This window comes from Scleropages formosus, chromosome 22 (assembly GCF_900964775.1).
Source record: "Scleropages formosus chromosome 22, fSclFor1.1, whole genome shotgun sequence".
Taxonomy (NCBI): domain Eukaryota; kingdom Metazoa; phylum Chordata; class Actinopteri; order Osteoglossiformes; family Osteoglossidae; genus Scleropages; species Scleropages formosus.
Window position 1 is genome coordinate 8,311,833 of NC_041827.1, and position 25,049 is coordinate 8,336,881.

The 25,049-nt window shown below is 49.4% G+C and overlaps 1 protein-coding gene across 2 annotated transcripts in view; it reads left to right on the forward strand.

The window, feature by feature from the left end:
- Positions 1-6,164: 6,164 nt before the first annotated feature.
- The window catches only part of LOC108918552 (RNA-binding motif, single-stranded-interacting protein 2-like), a 41,136-nt gene continuing 22,251 nt past the window's right edge, over positions 6,165-25,049 (forward strand). Inside the window, exons 1-2 of one of the 2 annotated variants that reach the window (XM_018725932.2) lie at positions 6,165-6,333; positions 6,717-6,970. In XM_018725932.2, the coding sequence (XP_018581448.1) occupies positions 6,899-6,970 (72 nt within the window). In that variant the 5' untranslated portion in view covers positions 6,165-6,333; positions 6,717-6,898. Of the gene's footprint in view, positions 6,334-6,716; positions 6,971-21,692; positions 21,759-25,049 lie in introns of those variants that run through there. The other variant, XM_018725933.2, reaches the window with a different exon arrangement.

Below are 25,049 nucleotides of genomic sequence, written 5' to 3' on the forward strand. Positions count from 1 at the left end.
CAGTCTGCCAAGCGGTTGTGTTTTGTGCATCCATAATGTCACAGAAATGCCCATCTGTGTCTCCTGCTACTGGTGGGAAGAAGAGGAGGAGGGCAGTTACTCTTGAGGAGAAACTCAAGATAATTGCCCAGCGTGAAGGTAGCAAGCATATAATGGCCATTGCACCTATCCTAGGCTATGATGTTCAGTAGCTTAAGTGCATTAAATGCATTTTCGACTTACGATGGGTTTCGGGGAACGTAACCCTGTTGTAAGTTGGGGACCACCTGTATTATTATTATTATTATTATTATTATTGGGGTGTTATTTAGTTGTTTAGCTGACATTGTCTGCAGTCACGTTACTGTTTAGTGCATTTATACAGCTAGATACTTTTCATTAAGCAATTCAAGTTGCACGGATACAGTTACGACAGTCCCCAGTCTAGTTGACATGGTAATTATTTAACCCCTTTCACTTTTAATAATGCCTCTGCATCATTACAATCAAGTCGTCAAGTCTATGCTGATAACTTTCTGGAGTTCTGCTTTATGACATCTAAGTCATAATTCTTGTCGTCAAAGGCTGCCTGCGTCAGAAAGTTTGCCTTGTTTACAGCATAATTATACAGCGTAAACACTGCAGTAATCGTACACCATGCTGGCTCAATCAGTGCTTCATCAAGACTTTGAACCTGCTGCTCCTGTCTCTAAAGACTGGGGTACGAATGAACATCTCCCATGAATTGCATTGTGGGAATAATTTTGTGGCATTCGAGAAGAGTTTCTGATCGCTCTTGGGTTCTCCCGTCCAAAATGTAAATTACAGTGAATGTGCATTTTCCTTTTCCTTAAGGTATTTTACGAGACACTAACCCCTGTTAATATTGATTTTAGACAATACGTGTTATTACCCTCCTTTAATCACAAACTCTGTTGATTCCATCCAGTCATGTTAGTAATATCAAAGAAATATGTCAGATGATGGATGGAAATGCCATTGAGTCAGTCTCGTAGCAACTATAGGTGGGGTTTCCAGGGGGAAGAGAGGAACACAAGTGGTTTGCCGCTGCATGCGTTGGGGCGCAAAGACAAGGAGAAACACGTAAACTCCGCACACCCTGACCTGGGCTCAAATCCCGTGGCCACTGAGCAGCTCAGGAACTGTGAGGCACCAGCTTATGTCAGCCATGCATCTCATGACCAGACAAATAACCCAAACTGTCAAAGAAGCCCTTTCGCTCATTATGAACCAACAATGTGTTTCATACTGGGTCTTGACTTAATAAAGGCTCCACTTGTCTGAGAGCCACAGGGAAGAAGGTTGGGTAGCAGAGGCAAAGTGAGGTCTGTGGGAAGGGAAGCGTGCCCACAGGGTTGGCTGACCGTAATAAAGCCGAGGTGGTCCGTGGAAGTATGGATGGAGAGTGCAGAGAGCCCAAAAGCTTTTCTGTGCACGCCTTGTGCCCGCGACTCCCGCGATCGCAATTTCGTCGAAGGACGTGGAGCTAAAGCGCTGTCCGCGCAGAGTCCCGAGTAGCTGTCGCGTGTCACTCAATGCGTCATGATCAGCAAGTACCCCATATTTCCTGAGGCTTAGTTGTACTTCTAAAAAATTTTAAGGGATCCATCGGCCCATCAAGCACGAAGGGAACACTGCTTTGTGCTACCCTGAAAGGAGTTAATGCTGAGCACCCTCCTAAGTCGGTTTAACTGCAGGCTGCCGCCGTTGGGCTCTGATTTCAGCGCACCAGCTGGATTTGAACCTGGTTCAATCGCACCTGGTTGTTCCCTCGATCGCGGGTTTTTCACCACGGTGCTGTACCACTCGGGGGGGGGGGGGCACGTGGGGAGTCTCCGCAGTACCGCTGTGTTTTCACACACAATTACAGGGCTGCTTTGCCTATAGCACCAGAAGAATGCAAGGCACGCACAAACAGAAGGGCCGCCCCCACCCCGTCTCCATCTGACTCTGTATCCTCAAGCCTCGGCCTCATCTCCTCCTCTAATCTTACATCTCCGAGATCACAGATAGCCACCGGATGTCTATTCAGAGCTCATGTTCCATACCACGGACATCACAATAAACCTATAATCCGCTCAACAGACGGGCTCAGATATCCTCATATCAAATCTCCATTAACTTTTTAGCCTCTCCTTCTGAGATGCTCTGTGAGGGGCAAGTCCCTGGAAACACAGCCCCCTCCTGAAGCCTCCAAACGCCTCCTAACGCGTTGCCTTTCAGTACAATGACTCCAGAGGAGTGTACCTGTCTGCTGCATTTTGCGTCTAATGCGAGCGCAACAGAACAGGTCAGTACAGGTAATCCACTACAATTAATTCATTATATAAGGGAAGCCAGAACAAACAGGCCGTTTCGAAATAAATGAATTAACTAATCAAACATTAATTAATTAATCGGGGATCTGCAGAATAAACGTACGTTTACATAAGGTCCAATATACGAGGACAAATAATTGCCGGGCGACTAATAACAGAAGCATCGCGGAGAAGGAGCTGAGAAGCACCGGTGTAGGAACTTTCTTCTAAAACTGAGATTTGTTCTTTTTAAACATTGGATTTAGGTCATCGAGAGAAGAAAAAATGCTTTGTGGATGTTTCGTAATATTTTATTGCTATTCACTCCCGTACGTTGTCTGTCCGTCCTTCTTGGTGGAGCCGCACGCCAACTGTAGCAAACTCTGGGCCATCTAAAGCGCTCGGCCGTAGGTTGAGGATGAGCTTCTCGTGACCCACCTCCATCAAGAGTGAAATGTATTGATCCCTTTGCTGGGTCTGAAAATTCCCAAGGCTTGAGAAAAGAATGCAAGCGAATAACGAAACGAAGCTTCCTGCTTTTCTCCACAGACCGTGACTGTGAAAAACACCAGAATCGTTGAAAAAAAACAAAAAAACAACAAAAAAAAAAAGTTCTTCAGTTGCAACCATCTGCTGCACTGCACTTCGCCTCTGATAAATGCTGCCTTGAAAATATACTCCTGCGAGCAGTAATGATGACTTACGGGCAACGTGAAAGTCGGGCCATAATACAGCTAATGACTGTGCTTTATGTAAAGTATGTAAACCAAAACATTACCTGCTCATGAAGTTTGATGGCTCTGCAATGCAGGTGCTGCAAATTGTCAAAGTGAGCAGCAGTGTCCATTCTTATAATTCAGATCATTTCAGCTGTAAATAGTGTCCTTCCCATCAAGGTGAACAAAGCACTGAACGTAAGGTCACATGTGAAGGATATGGAGAAGAGCAAAAAAATGACACTAGTAATAAAAAAACAAGACGTGGTTCAAAAGTGTGTTAAAGCGTTTTGAAGGCACCGGGGGAGGGGGACGAAACTACAAAATCTTGCGCAGAAGAAAGGACAACTGGCTACCCAACTGAACTTTTTCCAGAGAATAAACTGCAGCATTGCTACAGTTTGACAAGAACGAAACAAAGTCTCGGAAAGCCTTCGCAGGCTGCAAATATAGGTGGAAAATGCAAATTATACAGCAATTTTTACAAGCAATGTAATCTCATACTGTGTAATACAATTTCTAAACAAATCAGTTCATCAAGAATAGAGAAAGAACACCTTGCATTTACATCACCCCGACTTTTGGACCGATCACTTCGGTTTTTCGAAGAAAATTAACTTGGCATCAAATATGTTTCAGTTGCTGCTTGTCAAAAAATGCGCAAAGCCTCATTTGAGAACCTTCGTCAAATCAAACGCATTGTGCCCTCCGGCGACTTAGGATACACTAAGAAACGGCGCAACATCGAAATCTCTCTTTAATTAATGACGCGTAAAAAACGCATTTCTCGGTTATAATTCGGACGGCAACTTATTTCGAGCGTGCCAGCATCTGCAGCAGCGGCGCTCGTCATCAGGTGTTCATAGCTGTGAAAAAGCCGCTGCATCCTGCAGCCTTTGTCTCGGTTTACAACTGAAAGTGATGGTTTGCCAGGCATCCACCCCCTCGCGCTGTCCTCTAACCCACTCCCAGCACACTCGTGTCGGTGCGGAACATGCCGGAGAAGCCCGCGCGTGGGCCGACAACTGCCTTTCGCGTGGGCTGAGTCACCCAGCAGAGTGTCTTGTGGTCTTGGCCTCTGAGCGCCCGCACCCTGATGGAGCCCGCTTTACCCCCACGGCCTCCCGGAGGTCCTCCTTCGCCCGTGTGTTTCTTTCCCACATTCGGTCTCCTCCTGCTCCCCGGCTGCCGCTGGCTTTGGGCTCCTTCCGCCTTCCTTACAGGGATCTGCAGCAAGTGTCCGTGCCGTTCAGCCCATCGCCGACGTGCCTAAGAGGGGCTCCTTGCTTTAAACGGAGGGGGCACTCCGGATGTGAGTCACCGAAGACGGCGGTTGAGTCACCGCATTTTCTTATCACAATGTTCGGAAGATGAATAACTGCGCATCTGCTGTAAAAAGTGGGCGCGTGTTCCAACGATGGCGGTAGGCAACAGAGCTGCCAGGAACCGGGGTCGAGAGGTCGGCGGCTCCGTTTGAACGCACTCGCAGACGGGCGGGGCGCGTAGCCGTCCTCGAGGAGGTCAGTACGCTCAAGCAGTCTGATGAATATTCACACACACACTTTCTGAACCGCTCGTCCCATACGGGGTCGCGGGGAACCGGAGCCTAACCCGGCAACACAGGATGTAAGGCCGGAGGGGGAGGGGAGACACCCAGGACGGGACGCCAGTCCGCCGCAAGGCACCCCAAGCGGGACTCGAACCCCAGACCCACCGGAGAGGAGGACCCGGTCCAACCTACCGTGCCACCTCTGGTGAATATTCATTGTGAATTAATAAAATCTGCAGTTTCACACTGCATGTATGTACCTTGTTCCGCACAATCTGTTCTCTAGTACTGATTTTCTAGGCCGGAAAGGATTTTTTTCTTTGGCTCATGCGATCTGGAACGAATCTCTGAGTAAAGGAGCGGAGCGACAGGTGACGCCCTGCTCCAGAACACGCCAGTAGGGTACGTAATTTGTCTCGGTTGCACAAGCACACATTTTTGAGTGAACTCCTGGACGTTGGCAGCTTGTTGCGGGAACGCTGTACGCTGAGAGGGTATCAAGGAGTGAGGATTACACTCGGTACTTTGTGCAGCTGTGGATTTGCCTGCTCGTATACCCAGGGGCCAGCCAGTGTGGATGTACAAGCTGGAGCGCAAGGGACGTGGGGCTCGAGTTGCTAGGCGACACGGCTGTTGATGTCCAAACAACACTGCTGTCAGTTGAGTCGCTGCCAAACTAGGTTCCATCTAACTTAGCGCAACAATGTCACTTCTGTCCCACACTGTGACCTAGTGCAGAACCTGGCATTGCCAAGAAGTGACTGGAAGCGGCATGGAAGCGGCATGGAAGCAGCCTGAAATCCTAAGAAGGCCACAAATGGACACTGCAGCGAGTTAGCGCACGTTCCTTAAACGAACCTTTATTTCGCTTACGCCATTGTCAGAGGCGACCGACAACGTCACGTTATCAACTTCACAGCGATTTTCCACTGCATGCAGCAGGGTATTAATACTGTGTCAGTTCGGGGTGAGCGCCTCGATCAGCCATACCGCAACGAGAACAGGGATTTGAACGTTGGACCTTCAGAATGAAACAGTCCAAACCTCTCTGCCACCTGCTGCCGCGAGTCAGGATTTCTTATCCGAAACTAATCTCATACATGCCTCAGGTTAGCACGGTAAAGAAGGACTGTCACTGGGAGGTTCCCAGTGGTCATGAATGTCAGTTACAAATCCAGCGTAAGGGCAGGAGGTGGTGCAGTGGGCAGCACTGGGTCCTCGCTGCTTCTGAGCCTTGGGTTTGAGTGTGGACCTAGCTCTGTCTCTGTCCACGTTCCATGTTCGCCTCATGTTCGCGGGGGCTTTCTGACAGATGAAAATCGAACCGATGACTCTGAATCACCCCTCTCCCGAGTGTCCCGGCATTGCCTCCGGGGCCTGCTACGGGATCGCCGTGAATCTGTCTGGAAGAAGTACTTTGCGGAAATAAATACATGAACGCAAAGCACGTATGTGGGACAGCTGGAAGCGTAACGGTTAGAGCTGCTGCCTCTGGCCCCGGAGGCTGCAGATCCAAAATCCTCCTCCAGCTGCAGACCCAAAATCCTCCTCCAGCTGCAGACCTGACCTGTGAACGCTTTCTCGTCGCGTCCGGCGTGCGCGCTTGTAGCAACTCGTGTACCGTCCAGCAGAGGGCGACAGTGAGGGATACCCCCGTTTCAGTACATAGTGTACATACCAGTTAAATACATCTAGTTTTAGTGCACTGCCGCTCATATCTAACGGTACAGTTTTTACCCCCATTGCGCGAAGTTTACCGGCTAACCCTTCGGTATGTATTCCTGAAGACTTCATTAATGTAGACGCGGGAAACGGGCTGTATAGTAAATGCGTGCTATTAAAAATAGGAGATAACTTCGGTGTGTTTGTAATAATTATTATTTTTAACGACACGTACAAATCAGGCTGCTGAGGGAAGGAGCCTTATTTTTCTGGCACGCGCTGTCCGAACTATCTTCGCGCGGTTTGTGGTACCGGACACCTAACTAACTAACGGACGGACGGGCGGACGGACGGAGAGCGGAGGTGATGTGAGTGACGCGGTCGGTGACACCGGCGGCGGCGGGTCGCTCGCGCTGACTGAGTAACTGCGCGGCTCGCGGTGCGTCGCTCGCGCTGTGCACAAGTCGACTGAGTCGCTGTCTGTGGCGCTAGGACCCAGGCGAGCGCGCGCGCTCCCGGCCAGCGGCGGTGGCGGCAGTGGCGGTAGTGGCGGCGGCGGCGGCGGCGGGACTCCACTCGTCCCCGGATTCCGAGCTCAACTTCCCGAGCTGACGTCAGCTGGCAGCCTCGGCTCCGCTCGGCTCGCCGCTCCGGACACACAGCGCCGTGGAAAAATGCTGCTCTCCGTGCCGCCAAGGACAGCCATCAACCCGTACAACGGATACAACAGCAGGAACAGCAAGAAGGTAACGACACCGAGCCCTTCGCGCCTTTAGTTTCTCCACTTTTGGGGGCCGGAACGCAGCGCGAGCGAGGCGAGCGAGCGTCCGTCCGCCGCCGCACCGCTCCGCTCCAGCCAGGCTCCAACCTCGGCTCGTCGCCGGTCTGCGCGCCGCCGTACGCTGCCTGCAGACTGCAGTGTCCTTGAAAGCGGAGCGTTCCGTACCGAAAGCAACTTGGGCTCTAATCTCGCCAGTGTGAGTGAGCGCTGCGAGGGAGGGAGCGGTAGGAGCGTCTTAGTCTAGAGGACCGCCGCGTTCTCGGTCGGTACCGACCGCGGCGGTGGCCCGAGCTGAGCCCGAGCGGAGCCCACTCACTCACTTGTCCCACTTGGATCTCCGTGCGCTCGAGGAGTCAGTGTGTGTGAGATCGCGTGTCGCCAGTTCGCCCCTGACCAGCCTGTCATCCGTCGTCTTCGGAATGAAAGTGTGTGTGCGTGTGTGTGTCTGTGTGTGTGTGTTTGACTAACAAGCGGTGGTGGGTGCTGCGCGGCGCCGCCGTTCTTGTCGCCACTGCCATTAATGAGTATTTCACGGGAATAAGTTCTGCAAAGTTCATTTATTAAAACTTGACGAGTTTATTCGCACACACCACATATCTTTTTGTATGATTTCCACTAGAGAGTGACATGTAATTCCTGTGCCGTATGTACCATATAGCGTGTAGGGGGGGGGGGAAGGTGGAAGGTGGAGAATGGTGGGCCCCACCCCCACCCCCGCGCCCGCGCCCGCGCCCGCGCCGTGACGGGACTCGTCGTCTCCTCGGGGAAATGATTGATGGTGAATCGCAAAGCAACTGTAACCCGAAAGGAGGAGGGCGACCGAAATGACCCGGTCAGCGGTCACAGTGCTTGTGTCTGTTCCCAAGAAAAAGTTCACCGTCTAAATACGCTCCTCATGAGCAGGAGCAGTGAGACTTGTTTTCTTACATAACACTCCTGTTGGCCTCCTGCTGCTGCTGCTGCTGCTGTGTGGCTTTGTGTGTCACCGACCTCCGCGTCACTCCGTCCGTCCTGTGCGTTTACCTGATGCGAAGTCCTTGCTTGCTGCGTACATGGACTCTCTATCAGATCTCTCTTCTTTTCAGGACGTATATAATACACCTCGTTTTATACGAACAAATACAGTTTATCTTGTGCCGTCGTGTTGAAACTAAACTTGCTTATTTTCCTTCAATTGGGCAAACGCTTCAGTTACACCAAAAGTGCTTCAGCGCAGTAAACGACGACGAGGGGGTCGTGTTTGCGCTCGAAGGAAAAGGGGGCGCTTTGAAAATAAATGCGGACGTTTGTCGTTTTGTGACGAAGTAAAAGTACATATCACGAAGTTGTGTGTCGAAGTGGAAGGAAGAAAATGAGAGCCGCGACCGTGTGGCAGTACTACTAGCCGTGTAAAAGTAACGATAAATTTAGCAAAGCTAATCATAGCTAATCAGTGTGAGGCGGATTCCGGTTCTCGGAAGAATCCAGTAAAGCTGCTCAAATAAATGTGGGAACGCGCGCGACTCCTGTAGCTGAGGCGACTCTGCGCCCAACCTTATTTTCACTTCTGTCATATTTAAATAATGTCGTACTTGTGTGAAAACGTTTTCAAGGGGTGTCGGATGAGCACAACCGAAGTGTACCGTGAGCAAGGTTTTAAAAAAGGGGGATTTAAATCGGTTTTTAAAGCAGTGAAAGCTAAATCCGGACTCATAATATCGGTGTCCGCAAAGAGCTTGTGTGTTAACACTGCACTGTTACCGTGTGTGTGTGTGTGTGTGTGTGTGTGTCCACTTCCAGCGCACGTCCATCTTGTCACTCCCACTGCTACCCTTTTCATTTGTCTTAGCAGACGTGAAGGGTTTTATCTGGTTGTATGTTTCGTTTACATTGAATTTTCAGTGGCTTGTGCGCACACTTGTGCACGTTGTGTTTACATATCCTGAAAACTGGGTCGCTCTTGCGTGTGTGCGCGCGCGCGCGCGCGCGACAGAGAGAGAGAGAGAGAGAGCGGGACGGACTGCGAGGCCTGTGACCTTCCAGCTGCAGTGTCACTTACACGCAGACACATGACTGTGTGGTAAAAGTCACGCATCGGGGCACCGAGGTCGATAAAAACACTTGATGCAAAACACTGCTGCTCGGGGCTTTATTATTATTGCTGAAGTTCTGAAGCGAAAGTTCGTCTCAGAAAAGATTAGGAATTTAAAAACGGAATGTTTTCGCCACTTATCTTATCACAGCGGCACTGCAGTATTTATGGAGCGTTTCCTGTCACTTAACTGACGTCTTGAATGACTTAAAAGTAGAAGGGTGATGGTACATAAGTAAAGTGAATGTAAAATCGACAATGGGCCGGCGTCCTGTACAGAGAGTTCCCTTCGTCGCGAGCCTTGTCCTTCAGGGATAGGCTCCGCACCACTAGGACCTGTCACTGGACACACGGTTATTGATAAGGGATGGATGAGAGTGTGTAAAACAGGACATCTGTAAGCAACACCTTATTTATCAGCAGCAGTTTTACAAATTGTTTTAGAAATGTGTTTTTTCCCACACGCAACATCTACAATGGCTTACATTTATTCACTTAGCAGACACTTTTCTCCAAAGCGACTTACAGTGGATACAATGTAGTGTTACTAACCCACACACCTTATTCACCGCGGTGACTTACACTGCTGGATACACTACTTATAATGGGTCACTCATCCATACAACAGTGGAAAACACACTCTTTCTCTCACTCACACACTATGGGGGAACCTGAACAGCATGTCTTTGGACTGTGGGAGGAAACCAGAGCACCCAACCTCACACAGACTGAGCAGGGATCGAACCCACATTTTCTCACACCACAGCAAACTGGAGCCTAACCCACCAACACAGGGCACGAGGCCAAAGAGGGAGGGGATACACCCAGGGTGGGACGCCAGTCTGCCGCAAGGCGCGCCATGCAGGGCTCGAACCCCACACCCACCCCGCAGCAGGCCCCGGTCAGACCCGCTGCACCACCACACCCCTGTTCATTACACCTGTACTGCAACCGAATAGTAATTTACCTTTGTTACTACAACAGCTGTATGGATCTTGTACCATTTTGGCCAGAAACACTTGAGTACTACATGAAAAGTGACGTTCAGTGAAAAGAAATTGGGCCGATCACATCAGCACTTCATTGGGGCCTGTTTTCCTGCGCAGGCCAGCGGGTCTTTCGGGTAAACTCAGCTTTCTATGTTTCCCTGCACTGGATCGACCATGACTGAGAACCAGTCTATCAACGTTTTAGTAGTACTTCAATGACCCATTCCAGTAAGTTCTAACATTTTCCTGCGACTGTGCGATATTCGCATCCCGAGGGTTAGGGTTAGCTACCAGCTGGTCTTGAGCCCCCAGGGGTGTTCTTCTCCTCTCTTGATTTTCCCACACTTGTCTGTAACTGTGTCTAGTTGCTGTTTACTAATTTTACTCGACACACATCACACTGTGCTTTTTCACCTGTCCTGTGTTCACTGCTCTGAGGTGACATGGAAGGGAACTATACAGAATGAAGTGAGACGAAGGGAATAATTTGTATCATTCACAGGACAGATAACATCTGTTTTTAAACTGTGTCAGTCAGCTGAATGTCTGCTTTGCAGATAAATCTTTGTTCCCTTATTCGCATTTTCCTGAATTGGGATGCATGTGTTATAAAGTTGCAAAAGTCCAATCGAACAGTTGCAGAGCAGAAAAAACTGCAAGTATTGTCTAACAGATCATTTTTCTTTCCTTTCTGTTTCATTAAACCTCGCTGCCAAGACTTTTGTTCTCTTGGTTTTGCCTAATTTATTACTGTTATTGTTGCCTTTCCAGACACACACGCAAGAATTCGAGAAATTAAACACAGCAACGCTGTGATGTAGGGAGTGGCATTGCAGCTTCACAGATCTTGAACCCCCTCAGTCCATTTCCCAGCTGGAGCTGGTGTTCTTGTCCCGATAGTCAGCGTTTCCTCCAGATGCTCTGGTTTTCTTCCTTTGTTCTGTGCAGGTTAGGGAGGCAGGTCACTCTAAATGGACCATGGAACCATGGAGTGTGTTTTCTTGCCCCGGATGGCCTGATACCTTGTCTAGGCTTGGTTTATGACTTGTGCGTGACGGCTGGCACACACTTCAGCTCCCTTTGACTGCGCTGCTTTGGTATGTTTAGAAGAATGTCTTGATAGAAGACGATCCATAATACCCCTAGTAGCAATGCTATTTAGTCTCCCATTCAGCCCCCTTAACCTGCTAGAAGCCCTTCAACATGTGTAAATGTTGATCAGAATAAGGCAAACCAAAATCAAATATCGAAACAATTCCAGATATTCAAGTTTTATGGCTCCTACCTCTTCCTGAAACTACTATTCCCACCCTTGGAACATGGACAGATGATAGATGCTGTGGGTGACCTTCTTACAGACAGAGCACACCTGCAGAGTCACATATTCTGGTCATAAACACCAGGAATATCAGGCAGATGCTGGACCGTTTTTTTTTTTCCTTTTATTACTGGTTTAAGACTCTAGGAATCATCCTAAGGTGGAGCTAACATGCAGTTCTTATCCCACGTCGTGAGGGATACCATCCTCTTTATAAAGCCTCTACCTTCAATAAATATTATTTTGGGCTCTTTAGGAGACAAACTAGATCTGCTTTAGACCTTGTGGTGCATTTTTACTGCAGCTTCGTAAAATTGCTCTGTTGTTCAAGTTAAATGACATGAGCTTGAAGCAGGATGACTGGGAGTTTTGTACTTCTGGATGAAACCGCGTCGTGTAGGACATTGGTTCCAACGTTTCGCTTCTCTTGTTGGAAGGATCGTCAGGGAGCGGGGTTGGAGGTCGCAGGTCCCGCCCATAAGTACACCCTCGTCAAACACTCCATTTCACATCTAACCTTTACAAGATGTCGCAGCTCCCTGATGATGCTTCCCACAAGAGAAGCGAAACGTTGGAACCAATGTCCCACACGACGCGGTTTCATCCAGAAGTACAAAACTCCCAGTCAGTCGACACCGACCGCGGAAGCCTACGAGTTTTGAAGCAAGATGTTTGTTTCTCTGAAAACTGCTCATACATGTATTTCACAGTTGAAATGATATTGTTTTTATGTAATTGCTGCCCATTCATTATTTATGGGACAACAGGTTGTGAAGTTGTTAGAACCAGTGCCTTCAGACACAGATTTTGTAGGGCTCAATCCCACCTCCTGCTGTAGTGCCCTGGATCAAGGCACTTACCTTGAATGGTTAATAATTGTAAGTAGCTTAATATGTTAAGTTGCTTAGGATGAAATCATCAAAAGCATTTGGATGAAAGAATATCATGCTGGGTCATAATTGCAGGTGTTTCGGTGAATCTCGTTGTAAATGAGGTAAATGAGCGGTACGGTGAGAATGTACCCTCGGTTCGCTCCCAGTTGCAGAGCACTAACCAGAATTCCTTACTGCTGGATCTGAGACATTACAAAATGAGGAAGAGCAGAAATAGACTCCAGCAAACACATTGCACAACCAGCATGAAACCCCCTGTGAGATGTATGAAGCATTAGCAGCACTTTCTGCTGTAACAGTTGAAAGTGAGTTGATTGCTGCGTGTTATTATAGAGGGTTCCATGGTTTATTATTACAAAAGTCCAAATGGCTCAAACCTATTCTTGTGGAAAGAGGAAAAATATGTGTATCTTTCTAAAATTGCCTCTAAATGTGTACACAAAGAGCTGTGCATTGTTTTGCACTACTTCTGTTTTTAATTCATGCCTTGGAAAGCAGTACGTACCCCTGTAAATGATCCCTAAAGGAGCATGTATCCCCCTCCCCATCGCACGAAATGTTCTCACCGTTACGGAAAAGGTGGCAGAGGTGCTCACTTTATCGGCGCGTTGGTGACGTACCGAATACGATCGGCGCTGCTACGGACGCGGCCGAAATACACGCACGATTATGACTTTGACTGATTCGCAACATATTGTGCAGATCTTACGATGCTTGGGCCTCGTTTGGTTTTCAACTGCAAGTACACACATGTCATCTGAAACCGCTTGTCCCGAGTGGGGTCGTGGCGAGCCGGAGCCTAGCCCGGCAACGCAGGGCGTGGGGCTGGGGGGGGACGCCAGTCTGTCGCAAGGCACCCCAAGCGGGACTCGAACCCCAGACCCACTAGAGCAGGACCCAGTCAAGCCCGCTGCACCACCGCACCACCGCATCCCCCTCCCAACTGCTGAAGTACTCTGAATTAATTGAAAACTGTAGACTGGCTTGGGCAACTGTTCAAACTACACATGTTGCAGTACTTGTCAGTTAGTATTTTGAGGTGACGTATCTACGGAGGTCACGGTGCAAAAGCGACAATGCGTACAAGTCGTGCGCTTAGCGCGCCCCGACCTTTCTCCGTTTTAAAAGAACAATACGCTTATCCGAGCGCTGTCTTGTTATTTTTCACAGAGAAATTTTTTAATGAATCGGGGCCAAGTTTTTTTTTTTTCTTTCTTTCAAAAATGGAGCCGAGCACCGTTAACGACTACTTAATACATGCTGTATTATTCCCTGCAGCCCATTCCTGCGCTCATTGTTCTCCTCGACTCAAGCTAGAACACCTGAAGGGGGTACGAGAAATGAAAGGAGGAGAATATCAGCCCATTTCGCAGGCCCCCTCCCGATATGTGGCGGCATGTTTTGGCTGGCAGCCATGCAGCGATGCTGTTTTTTTATCCTAAGGGACCGTTGTGAACGCTGCTACATGGGAGTGTGCAATTATCCCGGAATGATCCCGCTTTGTGGGCCATCAGCCGTGTGTACTTTCGTTGGCTTCCCGGCGGTTCGTGTTTTCAGGCCCTCCGGCAGAGGCTGGACTGCGTGAATCAGTCTCTCGGTCTCTCGGTCTCCCCGTCTAACTTGAAGGTGGGAGGAAATGAACGGGGACGAGAGTCCTCGCGGTCCGAACGAAAAGGCAGGTGCCGCGAGAGCGCCCTCCGCCCCGGTGACAAATGGGATTTCTCCACCCGGCCCGTCCCAGCCTGGCTGCAGCGCTCGTCATAATTCAGCAATGCTGAGGGGAAGGAGAGACGACTTCTGAGAAACAATTTTGTACGTGCATGAAAACGAGAGCGCGGCAGCGGACGAAACGCAGGCATGCGATAGATGTGCGCCGGCGCTAACGCCGATGTTTATTGCTCTCCAGCTGCTCAAGAGATGGTCGGTGGAGAGTTCAGGCCGAGGTCAGATACCCGTGCGGAGGATTCCTCGCATATCTTTTCCCCATACCTGTGGTTTGGGAATAAATAAGGCGAAGGACAGAGAGCAAAATAAACGACGCACGAGAAAAAGGTTCTTTGTACAGGAGGCGATTAGAAAACCAGATGGCGATGGGTTCCAGTTACGCTATTGCCCCCGCCAGCACCCTTTCCCCCGTTGCCCCAGTTCCCTCATTTCCTCCGCCAAATGAGTGTAATTGAAGACGTATAAAAGAGGAGTAAATCATTCCTCCAAATGGAATTTGTCTCGCGTGTCTTTAGCAATCGCTAAGTTTACGTTTCGCACCGGGCGCTTGACCGAAGGTTGAGGTGTCTGTCGGTTCTGTTTTACATTCATTTTAAAACTGAAATGCTTGTTTTTCTCCCTAATGTCATTCGGTACTTTTAGCGAAACATCTAGTCATTAAGTACTTTTATGTTCAGGTGATGCTTGCGTTTAAGTAGGTGTCGGGATCATAGTACAAGGTTGCGAGTTCGTTTAGATACTGTAACGCTGTAGCACCAATTTATGGCAAGTGCATGAAGCCCACAATCTGAAGGATGTGCAATATGAAGCCATTCTATTATTAGAATTGGCTTTTACAACTTTCAAGCATTTATTATAATAGCAACCGCTGAAATGTCTTTGGGTACTTTCTCAATATTGTTTGAAATAGGCTTTGTTGAGTTTTTTTTTTTTTTCGCGTATCTGATCAAGGTTACATTTATTTACCAAGTCTGGAAAAAATCATGTTACTTAAGTGGTCTGATTCTGATTGCTTTAATCGCTTCCGTTTGATCTTTTTATTGCCACACACATCACCGTCTCTTTCACCACGTTGGATTGGTCTGAATTAAATAAGCACAAAAATAGTAAATGGTAAAGACTTGAAAGGCGTGTCGATGTTACAAGATGAAGTTTGCACGAAAGGTGGCAATTTAATGAAATATACATATATTAACTTCTAAGCAGAGCCTTTGAGAACTTACATGTATAACAATAAATGTAAATGTAAGTGTTGGCAATGAAAGAGAAATAACGGTATACGTTTTTAGTTCTTTAAATTGTAAGTAGAGGAAGTCCAAGGCATGAGAAAAGACTTTTTTCAAAATCTGGAAGATTATACAACCACAAATCTCAGCAGCTCTGCAGTCACGAGTGGAAGGACGGCAGCGCCGCTCACTCAGCTGAACTTTTCCGCGACTGAAAACTGCACATCCGCTCCAGATATGGGCTGCTGTGTAGTGCACGCTTTGTAAATATCGTTCCGTACAAGCGGCTCCAGTTCGTTGCCCCCTATTACTGCATTCTCGGCCTTCCTCCTGGCAGGGGTTTAATTTACTCATTAATGCTCGGGAATCTCTGGAATTTCGGCTTTAAACAACATGGTCATTACACGAGGGCTACTCTCCGTTTGCTGACTTCTTGCTTTTGACGAAATGTGCTCGGTGTCGAAGTTATTGCTCAAATCTTTTGGTGAAACGAGTCTTTTTTTTTTTTTTTTTTCTGCTTGCAAACTCTTTAACCTTTCGCCAACTGGTGAGGGAGCGCAGCATTCGGAAAAGACTCCTTTTTTAGGTATTTACAGAGTTGAGCCGCTTTCTTTCAGAGCCCCTATCGATGGGTGCTTCAGCGCTTTGATTTCGAGCCCTGCGATAAAAGGTCAAATCCACGACATCGCGTATAAATCAAAACTGAGCGCGTCACCTTTACCGAGCTTGTTAGCCGGGGGTCTGTTTTTTCACCTTCCTCTTTTCAGCTGCATTGAAGTGATCCTTGAAATGAAGGAGTTGGCAGAATATAAGCCCTGGCAGCGAAATCATCTGTACGGATTTGAAACGTTACTTCGGTGCAATGCATTTTACATTTATCTGATGTTTTTCTCCAAAGCAACTTATAATGTTAAGATTACAATTATTCACCCATTCATACAGCTGGGTAGTTTCACTGGAGCAATTCAGAGTAAGTACACCCAGAGGTGAGACTCAAACCTACAACCTTTGGGTCTAAAGGCAGTCACTCTGACCACTGCACTACCAGATGTCTCTGCTTTTAGGGGGAAGGGTTCTGTTACATGATTAAAAAATATTTAATGTAACTAAAGATCCACGTTTCGGTAATGCAATTTTCGAAAGTCATCATCTGCACCACCCGATTCTACGAGTTTTTTCCCGCTTTTTGTTTCGAGTAAAATAATAACATAGAAAATGCACCGTAGCGCTAGAAATGAACATTTTTAGTGCCTCTCCTTCCTAATTTCTGCCCCTCACCCTATTTTTTGCCTCCCTTTGCTGGATGCTTTTCACATATCTCAAACTGTGCTTGATTGGGAAATTGGAGGGAATAAAGTTGTGAGAGGGACACGACTGCTGCTTTGATTTTACACGGCCAATAGAATCTGGCTTCGGGAAAAGTAGCCTGTGCGCTTTATGAAAAAGCGGCTTTGATCGAAAGCAGCCGCGTGTGCGTTGCGTCACCTTTTCTGCTGTGCCGCGGAGGATGCCCTTCTCCCGCAAACGTATGAATTTTCGTTGCGGTTATCCTCCTTTTCATTTAATCGTGCGTATAGTTTGTACTCGTTTTGCAGTTCATTCTTTCCGAGCGTTCATGTATTTCAGAATATCCCCATGCGCTCTATACACAGAAAACGGGTCCAAAAAAACCGCTTGAAATATAACACCGTCGGGGTCGTTCAGCCCCGGCATTTAAATTCAGTTTATTTAACCACCATTTTGGGTTGTGCTGTAAATGAAAGCATATTTTACACGAGCTGAGTTCTACATTTAGAACAATAGAAGCAGTCACAGAACGGCCTTTGTGTTAACTATTTCTAACTGCTGGCACATTTTCTAGGTGTGTACTGGGCAAACATTTAAATTGCAGCCTTTTTCAACAATGCGACGGCACTGGGTCACAGCAGCATAGAGGCAGGAACAGCGCGTCGAGAAATCGCAACCGCATCCACATCCACGTAGCTGGAGCAAGTCATTGTGTTTTTGGTACTCAACGTCTTCACGTCGCTGCCGTTGGCTGTAGTGGCCAGTATGAACGCCCCGCGTGCGCCCGTTCGTCCTTCTTTCATCTGTTGCGCATTATAACAGCCGTGTCCCATGTCGCACGTGTTTTCGGTTGCCACCGCAGAAATGAGAGGGGCCTCTGTCCACGAAAAGACATTTTTCGAGTTCGGTACATCGTCTCTTCGAGATGTTATGCGTATATTAGGTTCACTAAAACCTGATTCTCTTAACTGTACATTGTGCTTTAAGCCTATGTGATTTGCAGCTCGCACTTTGATTTTTCGTTGTGTCGCCCCGAAATGTAGCGCGTGGTAAATGATTGCTTAAAGTTTAGTGGAGCACAGCGAACACCAGCTGTCGTGAACTATATATGAAGCTAACTGAAATGGGCAAAAACTGTAAAAATACCAACCAACTTCTATAACCGCTTATCCCGAGCGCGGTTGCCAGGAGCCGGAGCCTATCCCGGAGACATTGGGCACAAGACTGAAGGAGTGGAGGGGGGGGGTCACACCCTGGATGGGATCCCAGTCCATCGCAGGGCCACAAATAATCACCCAGGTGCACGGTTGGTCGAAGGTACCGGAGCAATTGCAGGACAAGCACCTTGCTCAAGGGCACTACGGCCGGAGGCGGGGACTGAACGGGCAACCTTCGGGGCTGAAGGCAGCCGCTCCACCCGCAACGCCACCAGCTGCCCCAGCTGTAAAAATAATATAACAAAAATGTGTTATACTGTAGGGGGGTACGGTGGCGCAGTGGGTTGGACCACAGTCCTGCTGCCCGGTGGGTCTGGGGTTCAAGTCCCACTTGGGGTGCCTTGCGACGGACTGGCGTCCCGTCCTGGGTGTGTTCCCTCCTCCTCTGGCCTTACGCCCCTGTGTTCCCGGGTGGGCTCCGGTTCCCCGTGACCCCGTAAGGGACGAGCGGTTCTGAAAATGTGTGTGTGTGTGTGTGAGTTTTTCATGTGTTTCTTTTTGGGGTGGGTGATCAATTTTCAGTTTCCCCAGTATTGGCACTTCGCTGTCTCCTTTTCTTAATTCTTGTGGATTGTGTGCTGTGAAGGCGTCTGTGACAGCCTGCTTGTCGGAACATGCGGAACGAAACAGAATTTGATTGAGTGACTAATTATCCGTGTATAATGCATAGGAGCAGGTATTTGAAGTACGGTGGAAAAAGTCGAAGAGTATCTATGATGTAAAGTATCTGCTAGCGTAAAACTTGGCAGAAATACGGTAAAATTTCTCTTGTGTGGGGTCACGCGTGATGATAAGGACTGGTGATAGAATTATTTATTTCATTCCCAAATCCCGCTAGTGCTTTGTTCCGGCGTCAGATGCTCACGTTTTTCAATTTACCGTAAGTACGAATGCAGTCTGTATTTGTCCATAAGTGGTGTGTTGAGTAGAACCCTTTCTCTCTAGCTTTTCAAGTTTAAACAGAAAAAAAACTTAAATTTTGTATGGTACGCAAGATGTGTACAGTCTTTGTAATTTTTGGAATTGGCAAGTATTTCTTAACGTCTGTGATCATCCCAGTTATTTTCCCAGTAATCTGCATGTCCGTTGTGAATTGCACAAGTTAGTTTCTTGCTTTGTGCTCTTTACACAGCTGATTTTTAAAAACACTTTAGATAAATCTCTCGCTCACTTGTACGGCGGTGCTGAAATTTCGATTTTACTACGCGCTACCGTCAAGTTGGATATTCACGTCTCGGAGCGCGTCTTCGTCCGTGTGATCGGCGACAGGTTCTCACAAAGCAGTGATACAAACCAGCTGAGGTTGTAACCCCTTGGAAATGTCTTTCTTTCTTTTTTTATCCCAAAAATTCCTTGGTTTTTTTTTTCCTTCTTCCTCTCACTGTGCCCGGTGCGTGACGATTGAGGTTGTTGATTTGCTAGATGTGCGTTTCTCCATTGGTTCGTTCCGCAGAGGGGCGCGTGAAACAAAAGAGCCGGAGAGAAAGTCGCTCGCGGTGAAACGCAAGACGTGTAAGAGTGGAGGGGAGAGCAGGTGTTCCGAGAGCCGCTTTCTCCAGTGAACTTGGCAGCGTATTCTTTCACGTGAAAGCAGAGTATTCCACTGAAATGTACAGGACATCAGATTTATTAGTAAGTGCTCTGAAGTGAAAGTTGCAGCAGCGGGAACAAGATCTGTTTCCACTATGTCTGGTCATCATTTGTTATATTTTGAATTAATACCTATAGATGTTCACTTGCAATGGACAGGGGCTCATAAACTGTACATTTATTTTCTTTCTCTAGAAGAAGCACAAAGAGCAGTGCGTCAGTATAAGCGGGTAGACAGCCAGAATGCTGCCTGGAGGCCCAGGGTTTCCTCAACTCTTATTTGAGCATGGTGACGCTGCCATGCCTCCGAAGAAGATCCGTCCCAGAGGCACAGCCAGGAGTTACTCCCGAAGGCGCCACTACAGTCTACGTACGGGAGTACCGGCTAGAATATGTATTTTTTAAGCAGCACGAACGGCAACTGTTGTTTTATGAAGAGCTTCTTCTGCACCCCCCGACGACAGTACAGCTAAGGTGCTTCATTACACTATGTCCAGCTTGCAGACCACCTCCCCCAGCCAGCCAGCACCTCACATTTCTTGAGAGCTCCTAAGTGCTCGGTAAGTTCTCTGTAGAAGCTTTACAGGCATCCTGGGAGAAATGTGTAGGAGAAGCATGGAGGCGTCTATTCAAGGTTCAGCAGAGGTAGCCTATGGGCGTGAGGCCCTCCTGTTCCCCGGAGACGTACCGTGTCCCTCTGCGGGACTTCCGATCGCAGGTAGGGCACGGCGAAGCTCACGCTCACCCTGCGGCCTGTAGGATTTTGGACGAGTGCCTTTGCCGCCGGAGCCCTACGGGAACCGTACAAATCCAGTTTAAAGAGCACTAAACGCCGGCTGAAAAAAAGAGCAGAGAACACACAAGGTACGGAAGAAAAGGAAAAAGAAAGAGCGAGGGGAAGAAGTAATCTCTCGTTCGGCGTGTTCCCACACACGGTGATTAATGCCTTCTGCTAATTTTTCAGTTCTGGCGCCCTATTCAAGGCGGAAAATTTTGGCATGAGGGAGTTGGGGGAGGGGCTTGGGGGACAGAAGGGGGGTCTAGTAAGAGCGTTTGACTCCTCTGATAATCTGTGCGGAGGCAGGATAAGGGGTGGGGGGGTCTAGCTGGGCAGCGCTGCCTCCCCTAGTAATTATTCACTTGCTAGACAAATACCACTCGGTGTAGGGGGACGGTCTGGCTTTAATCGACATGTACAGCTGCTCTGTTTGTACTCGGTATCTTCCTTAAGCCGGGTGTACGAGGAGGCGATCTTTCGCTGTTTTCACTGTGAGGAACCCAGGAAAGCCCACGAGCGAAGAGGGAGTCCGCGTTTAACCCCTCCCTGCCTGCGAGGAGAAGTACAAGGAGCGAAGCATCCTTTTCCAGCACCACTGCTTTTTTCCACTCTACCTTTGTCAATGTCGTCTATGCAGAGTTGTTGATGATGGGGTGCCTTCTTGTGAATTTCGTGGCTCCTTGGCCGCGGGACAGTTGCGCTCAAAAGAATTTGTCGTTTATGGCGTCGCACCGGTTTTTCCGAGGCGCTGCAATATCTGCCACCGACATGCCGAGCTGCTCCGAGACCTGTGCGATCGCTGAGAGAGACGTGACGGTTGATACTAAAAAAAAGACCAGGCTTGCTTAAAGCGATTCCGTGTTGTCGATTGCTTTTATTACCATCGCAGGTCCCAGGGCCCATGGCGTTCAAGGTCACGGGTCTTTGCGTCGCCCGTTGGCCCAAGAACAGGTATCAGATTGAGCCCTCGCGAAACGATTAGCGACTTCAGCATCGTCCGAGTCTGAGTGGCAAGGTGAAAAATTCAAAGTCGGAACGTTTCCGGGCCGCGTTCATTTAGTATCCGGCCCGCGTTATTCTTCAGTCCTTTTTGAATGTTGTTACTTCGAAGGGGCTCAGTGAGGAAAATATGGAAATAAAATATCACCATCATTACATCATGGAAACTTTAATATGAACGTAAGACGAGTGGAGCGCGGTCGCCATACGAAGCGCAGCCCTGATTTTATAGGAAGGAGGAAGAGGAAGGGCTGACTTTGTATTTTATTGATGCGTGAGCGACGTGGGGCCAATAAACCCTCGGAAAACATCGCGCTTTTATCAGGGAGTTAGAGCTTCCTCCTTTGGCCGTTCCTTTGCCCTCGTCAGCTCGCGACGCTTTGTGCCGCATGTCATTCTTAAAGCTCGGGGTAATGTCAGGACAAAAGGCAGACACCTGATCCCGCCTGTCTTCGAGACACATTCCAGGAGTGGGAATAAGGCAGGCTCAGTAACGCACACGTGATGAGGCGTTCCGCTGAGAAACTCGGCCTTCGGGCACACGGCGGGGGCGCGCCGCCATAAAGCGGCCCATCCCAGCTCGACGGGAGGGATTCGTGCCATTAGTTCGGATGAGCCGTGTCTCCAGACCGAGGCGAAGGGCAGGGAGAGCGGCGGCGGGTGAGCTCACACCGCTGGCATGCGCCGAGGTCTGAGGGAGCGCTACGAGACGGGATGATAAGACCACAAGGCACGAGGAAGTCCCTGTTGCTCTAGGCTTACTCAGCTTCCCGAGGGCTGGGGCCGGCGGGGGTGCGGGACGCCGAACGAGCGATCGCTGCGGTTATATTCTTTCTCTTATTAGTCATGGTTTCACTTTGAGCAACGCCGGCAACTAGCGGCGACGCGGCTTTCGAGGCGAGTCCTTCCGCGTGGAGAATCGGCCCCCCCGGAACGCGCGGCCGGCCCATTGTGGCCTCGGGAGCCGTTTGATGAAATTAGGGGAAGTCACCGGGCGCTGTAATTGGGGCGAGGCGGTCCATTCTTTGCTCTCCCGCTCGCCGCCCCCCATGCTGAGGTGCTCCCCAAACACCCAGGGCCCGTTCCGTGACCTTGCGGCTCCCGGCAAATTCCGCCATTGTTGCTCCGCGGCCTGATCGCACGGCGCCCTGTAATCAGATATTTCACAGTCCCGCTCACCTCCGACGGGGAATAAATTGGAAGAGGAAACGCAGCCCCCGAAAGCAGAGCGCTGGCACAAAAGGGGTTTGTGAGGATCCTGCCGGCATTGTAAGGGCCTTTAATTATTTCCTGTGTTGATTTAGTTTTTTAATTAGATGACACACCTGCCTTTCTGTTGGCGTAGTATTAAATACTCAGACTGTCGCGTCAGGGATGTTTAAACTCTTATGGTCGGCAGACGTGGTTTCTGGCCGCGACGCTTTCCCCGCCTACGGCCCGGCTATCGCCGAACGCGAGTGGAAAGTCTTAATACGGGCCATTGTGTGCACTTACGCGCAGGATAATGGGGATAACTACTGTTTTGGAAAAAAAAGCGTTTCTGTTGCCGAGTAATTCCCGTAGCTTGAAAACAAGCGTCCTTTATTTTCTCGCAACGCTGTGGCCATCGCTACGGAGAAGCGGCGGGCGCTTGTGCGGATGAACCGTAGGAAAGGTGCTGTTTTCGATCGTTCTCGTCACGCGTAGAACGCGCATCCCGTGTCGCCTGCGTGTCCCCGCGCTACCCGTGCGACGGCCGGGCGTCGGGAGCAGCGCGTTTGAACGGCGCGCTTTAGACGCTTCTCCTAAACCTCATCTCTTTATTGACTTGTTCATGGGCTGTAAAATCACACCCGCAGAATTTTCTGTGTATTTAGGGCCTGTGCAGCTCCACCTTTTGTGAAAGAACAGTCGGGAAGCTCCAACACGTGGACGAACAGCACGTTGCGGGAATCCGGAAGAACAATACGTTTTTGTGCGTCCGTTCGGCTGAAGCATCTTGTTAAACTAACCCTAGTCTTATTAACTTAGGGTGTTAAACTACCTACACTTCATTAACCATTTATACAGCTGGGTAGTTTTACAGATAGGGGGCGCGGTGGTGCGGCGGGTTTGGCCGAGCCCCGCTCTCCGGCGGGTCTGGGGTTCGAGTCCCGCTTGGGGTGCCTTGCGACGGACTTGCATCCCGTCCTGGTCGCGTCCCCTTCCCCTCCGGCCCTGCGCCCTGCGTTGCCGGGTTGGGCTCCGGTTCGCCGCACCCCTGCTTGGGATCAACAGTTTCAGTTTCAGAGAGTGTGTGTCAAGGGTGCTACAGCAGAAGGTGGGATTTAAACCTACGACCTTCATATCCAAAGGCAGCAGCCCCCCCCCCCACCAAGAATTGCTAATGCAGAAAATTCTGGACTAAGGTCTGGTGGGGAAGTGCAAAGAGTACCACGAGACCAAAGCTGCCAAACCGGGGTGAAACTGTGTACTTAGATGCTGTGTGTACATTGTGTACCGCGGTGGCGACACTGATCTGCTTATTTTGTCACAGCGCTCCCCCTCTTATGTTGCAGCAGAAAGAACAGTTTAGGGAGCTGAAAGAGGACACGGTGTCGCCCCGTGGCGACAGAGACGGGGGCTGAATGCTTCACGAGGGACCGGCGTCTGGAGAAAATCATCACGCAGAGGAGCCGAACAAGTGATCTGCGCTCAGCTTCGCCTGTTTTCTTTTCTTGAGCAGCGGAGGGATGCTTGTGGTTCAGCGGTTCCTTTAAGCGCAGACGAACGGTATGGACGCCTCGGGTGGAAAACGCTGAGGAGGAAAGAATCGGCCACATTTCGTAAGCGCGAAGTCAGGCCGTTCGGAGGAGGCGCGGCTCGAATCATCGGAATTCACGTTTACGCGCCCGCTGCCCGCGGGTGCATGATGGGAAGGTGTCAGAACTGGCGACCGGAAAGAATATAGCATCTCCGTAAACGAGAGTACGCGTGACAGAAAAGACGCATGGGTGCGCAGCAGTCGCATGGCTTTCGCCGTTGCTGCGGGAACACGTGTGAAGCAAACAAGGCCTGAAAAATAAGCAGTCAGCCGACACCTGTGTGCATCTTTTAGAGGCACGTAGGTGCTCCCTTTCTCCGCGTCCCTCCGGGTCCGTGTTCAACCCGCTCTGAGCGCGCGTTATGTCCGAGGTTTTATTGGGGACGGCCAAGGACTCCGCGGACCGGCGCCGTCCTCGTACCGCGAATGCCGCACCGGATGACGGTTATGTCGGAAGCGTTCTTATTTCATTCATAGATTTTCTGTTTTATTCAAAGGTTTTGGTTGCCAGCAACAGCACCGGTGCAAAATACATCGAGAATGAGATGTTTTCCAGCTAATCTAGGGCTTTCCTTAGCTCATTTTCAGATACACGTGAGATTAGTGCACGCTGCCAGTAGAAACTCAGAGGGATCACTGGGGATCAGCTGCTGCTCAGCTATTGCCGTTCAAGTACAGGGATCCACACACGCACACAGTCTGAACCGCTAGTCCCATATGGGGTTGCGAGGAGCCAGAACCTAACCCAGCAACACAGGATGTAAGGCTGGAGGGGGAGGGGACACACCCAGGACGGGATGCCAGTCCATCACAAGGCACCCCAAGCGGGACTCAAACCGCAGACCCACCGGAGAGCAGGACCCGGTCCAACCCACTGCGCCACCACGCCCCCTACAGGGATCCTAAACGGGGTATTTCGTTTACACAGTGAACGGGGTCAACAGGAAGCCAGAATGGCTCAGTGTTCAATGACAAAAAAAGTGTTTCCATGTTCTGCGTAGGAAGACTTTTCTGTGATTTTTTTTTTTTTTTGCCCTCAGTTGCAACGTGCCACTTTCTTCATGCGCTTGTCTTTACATTTGTCCTTAAGGATAAAGTTTTGGCTCTGAACAAATCGTGTGTGCTTTCGTATTTGTACGGAAATGCACGTGAAATGCTTGGAAGTTAGG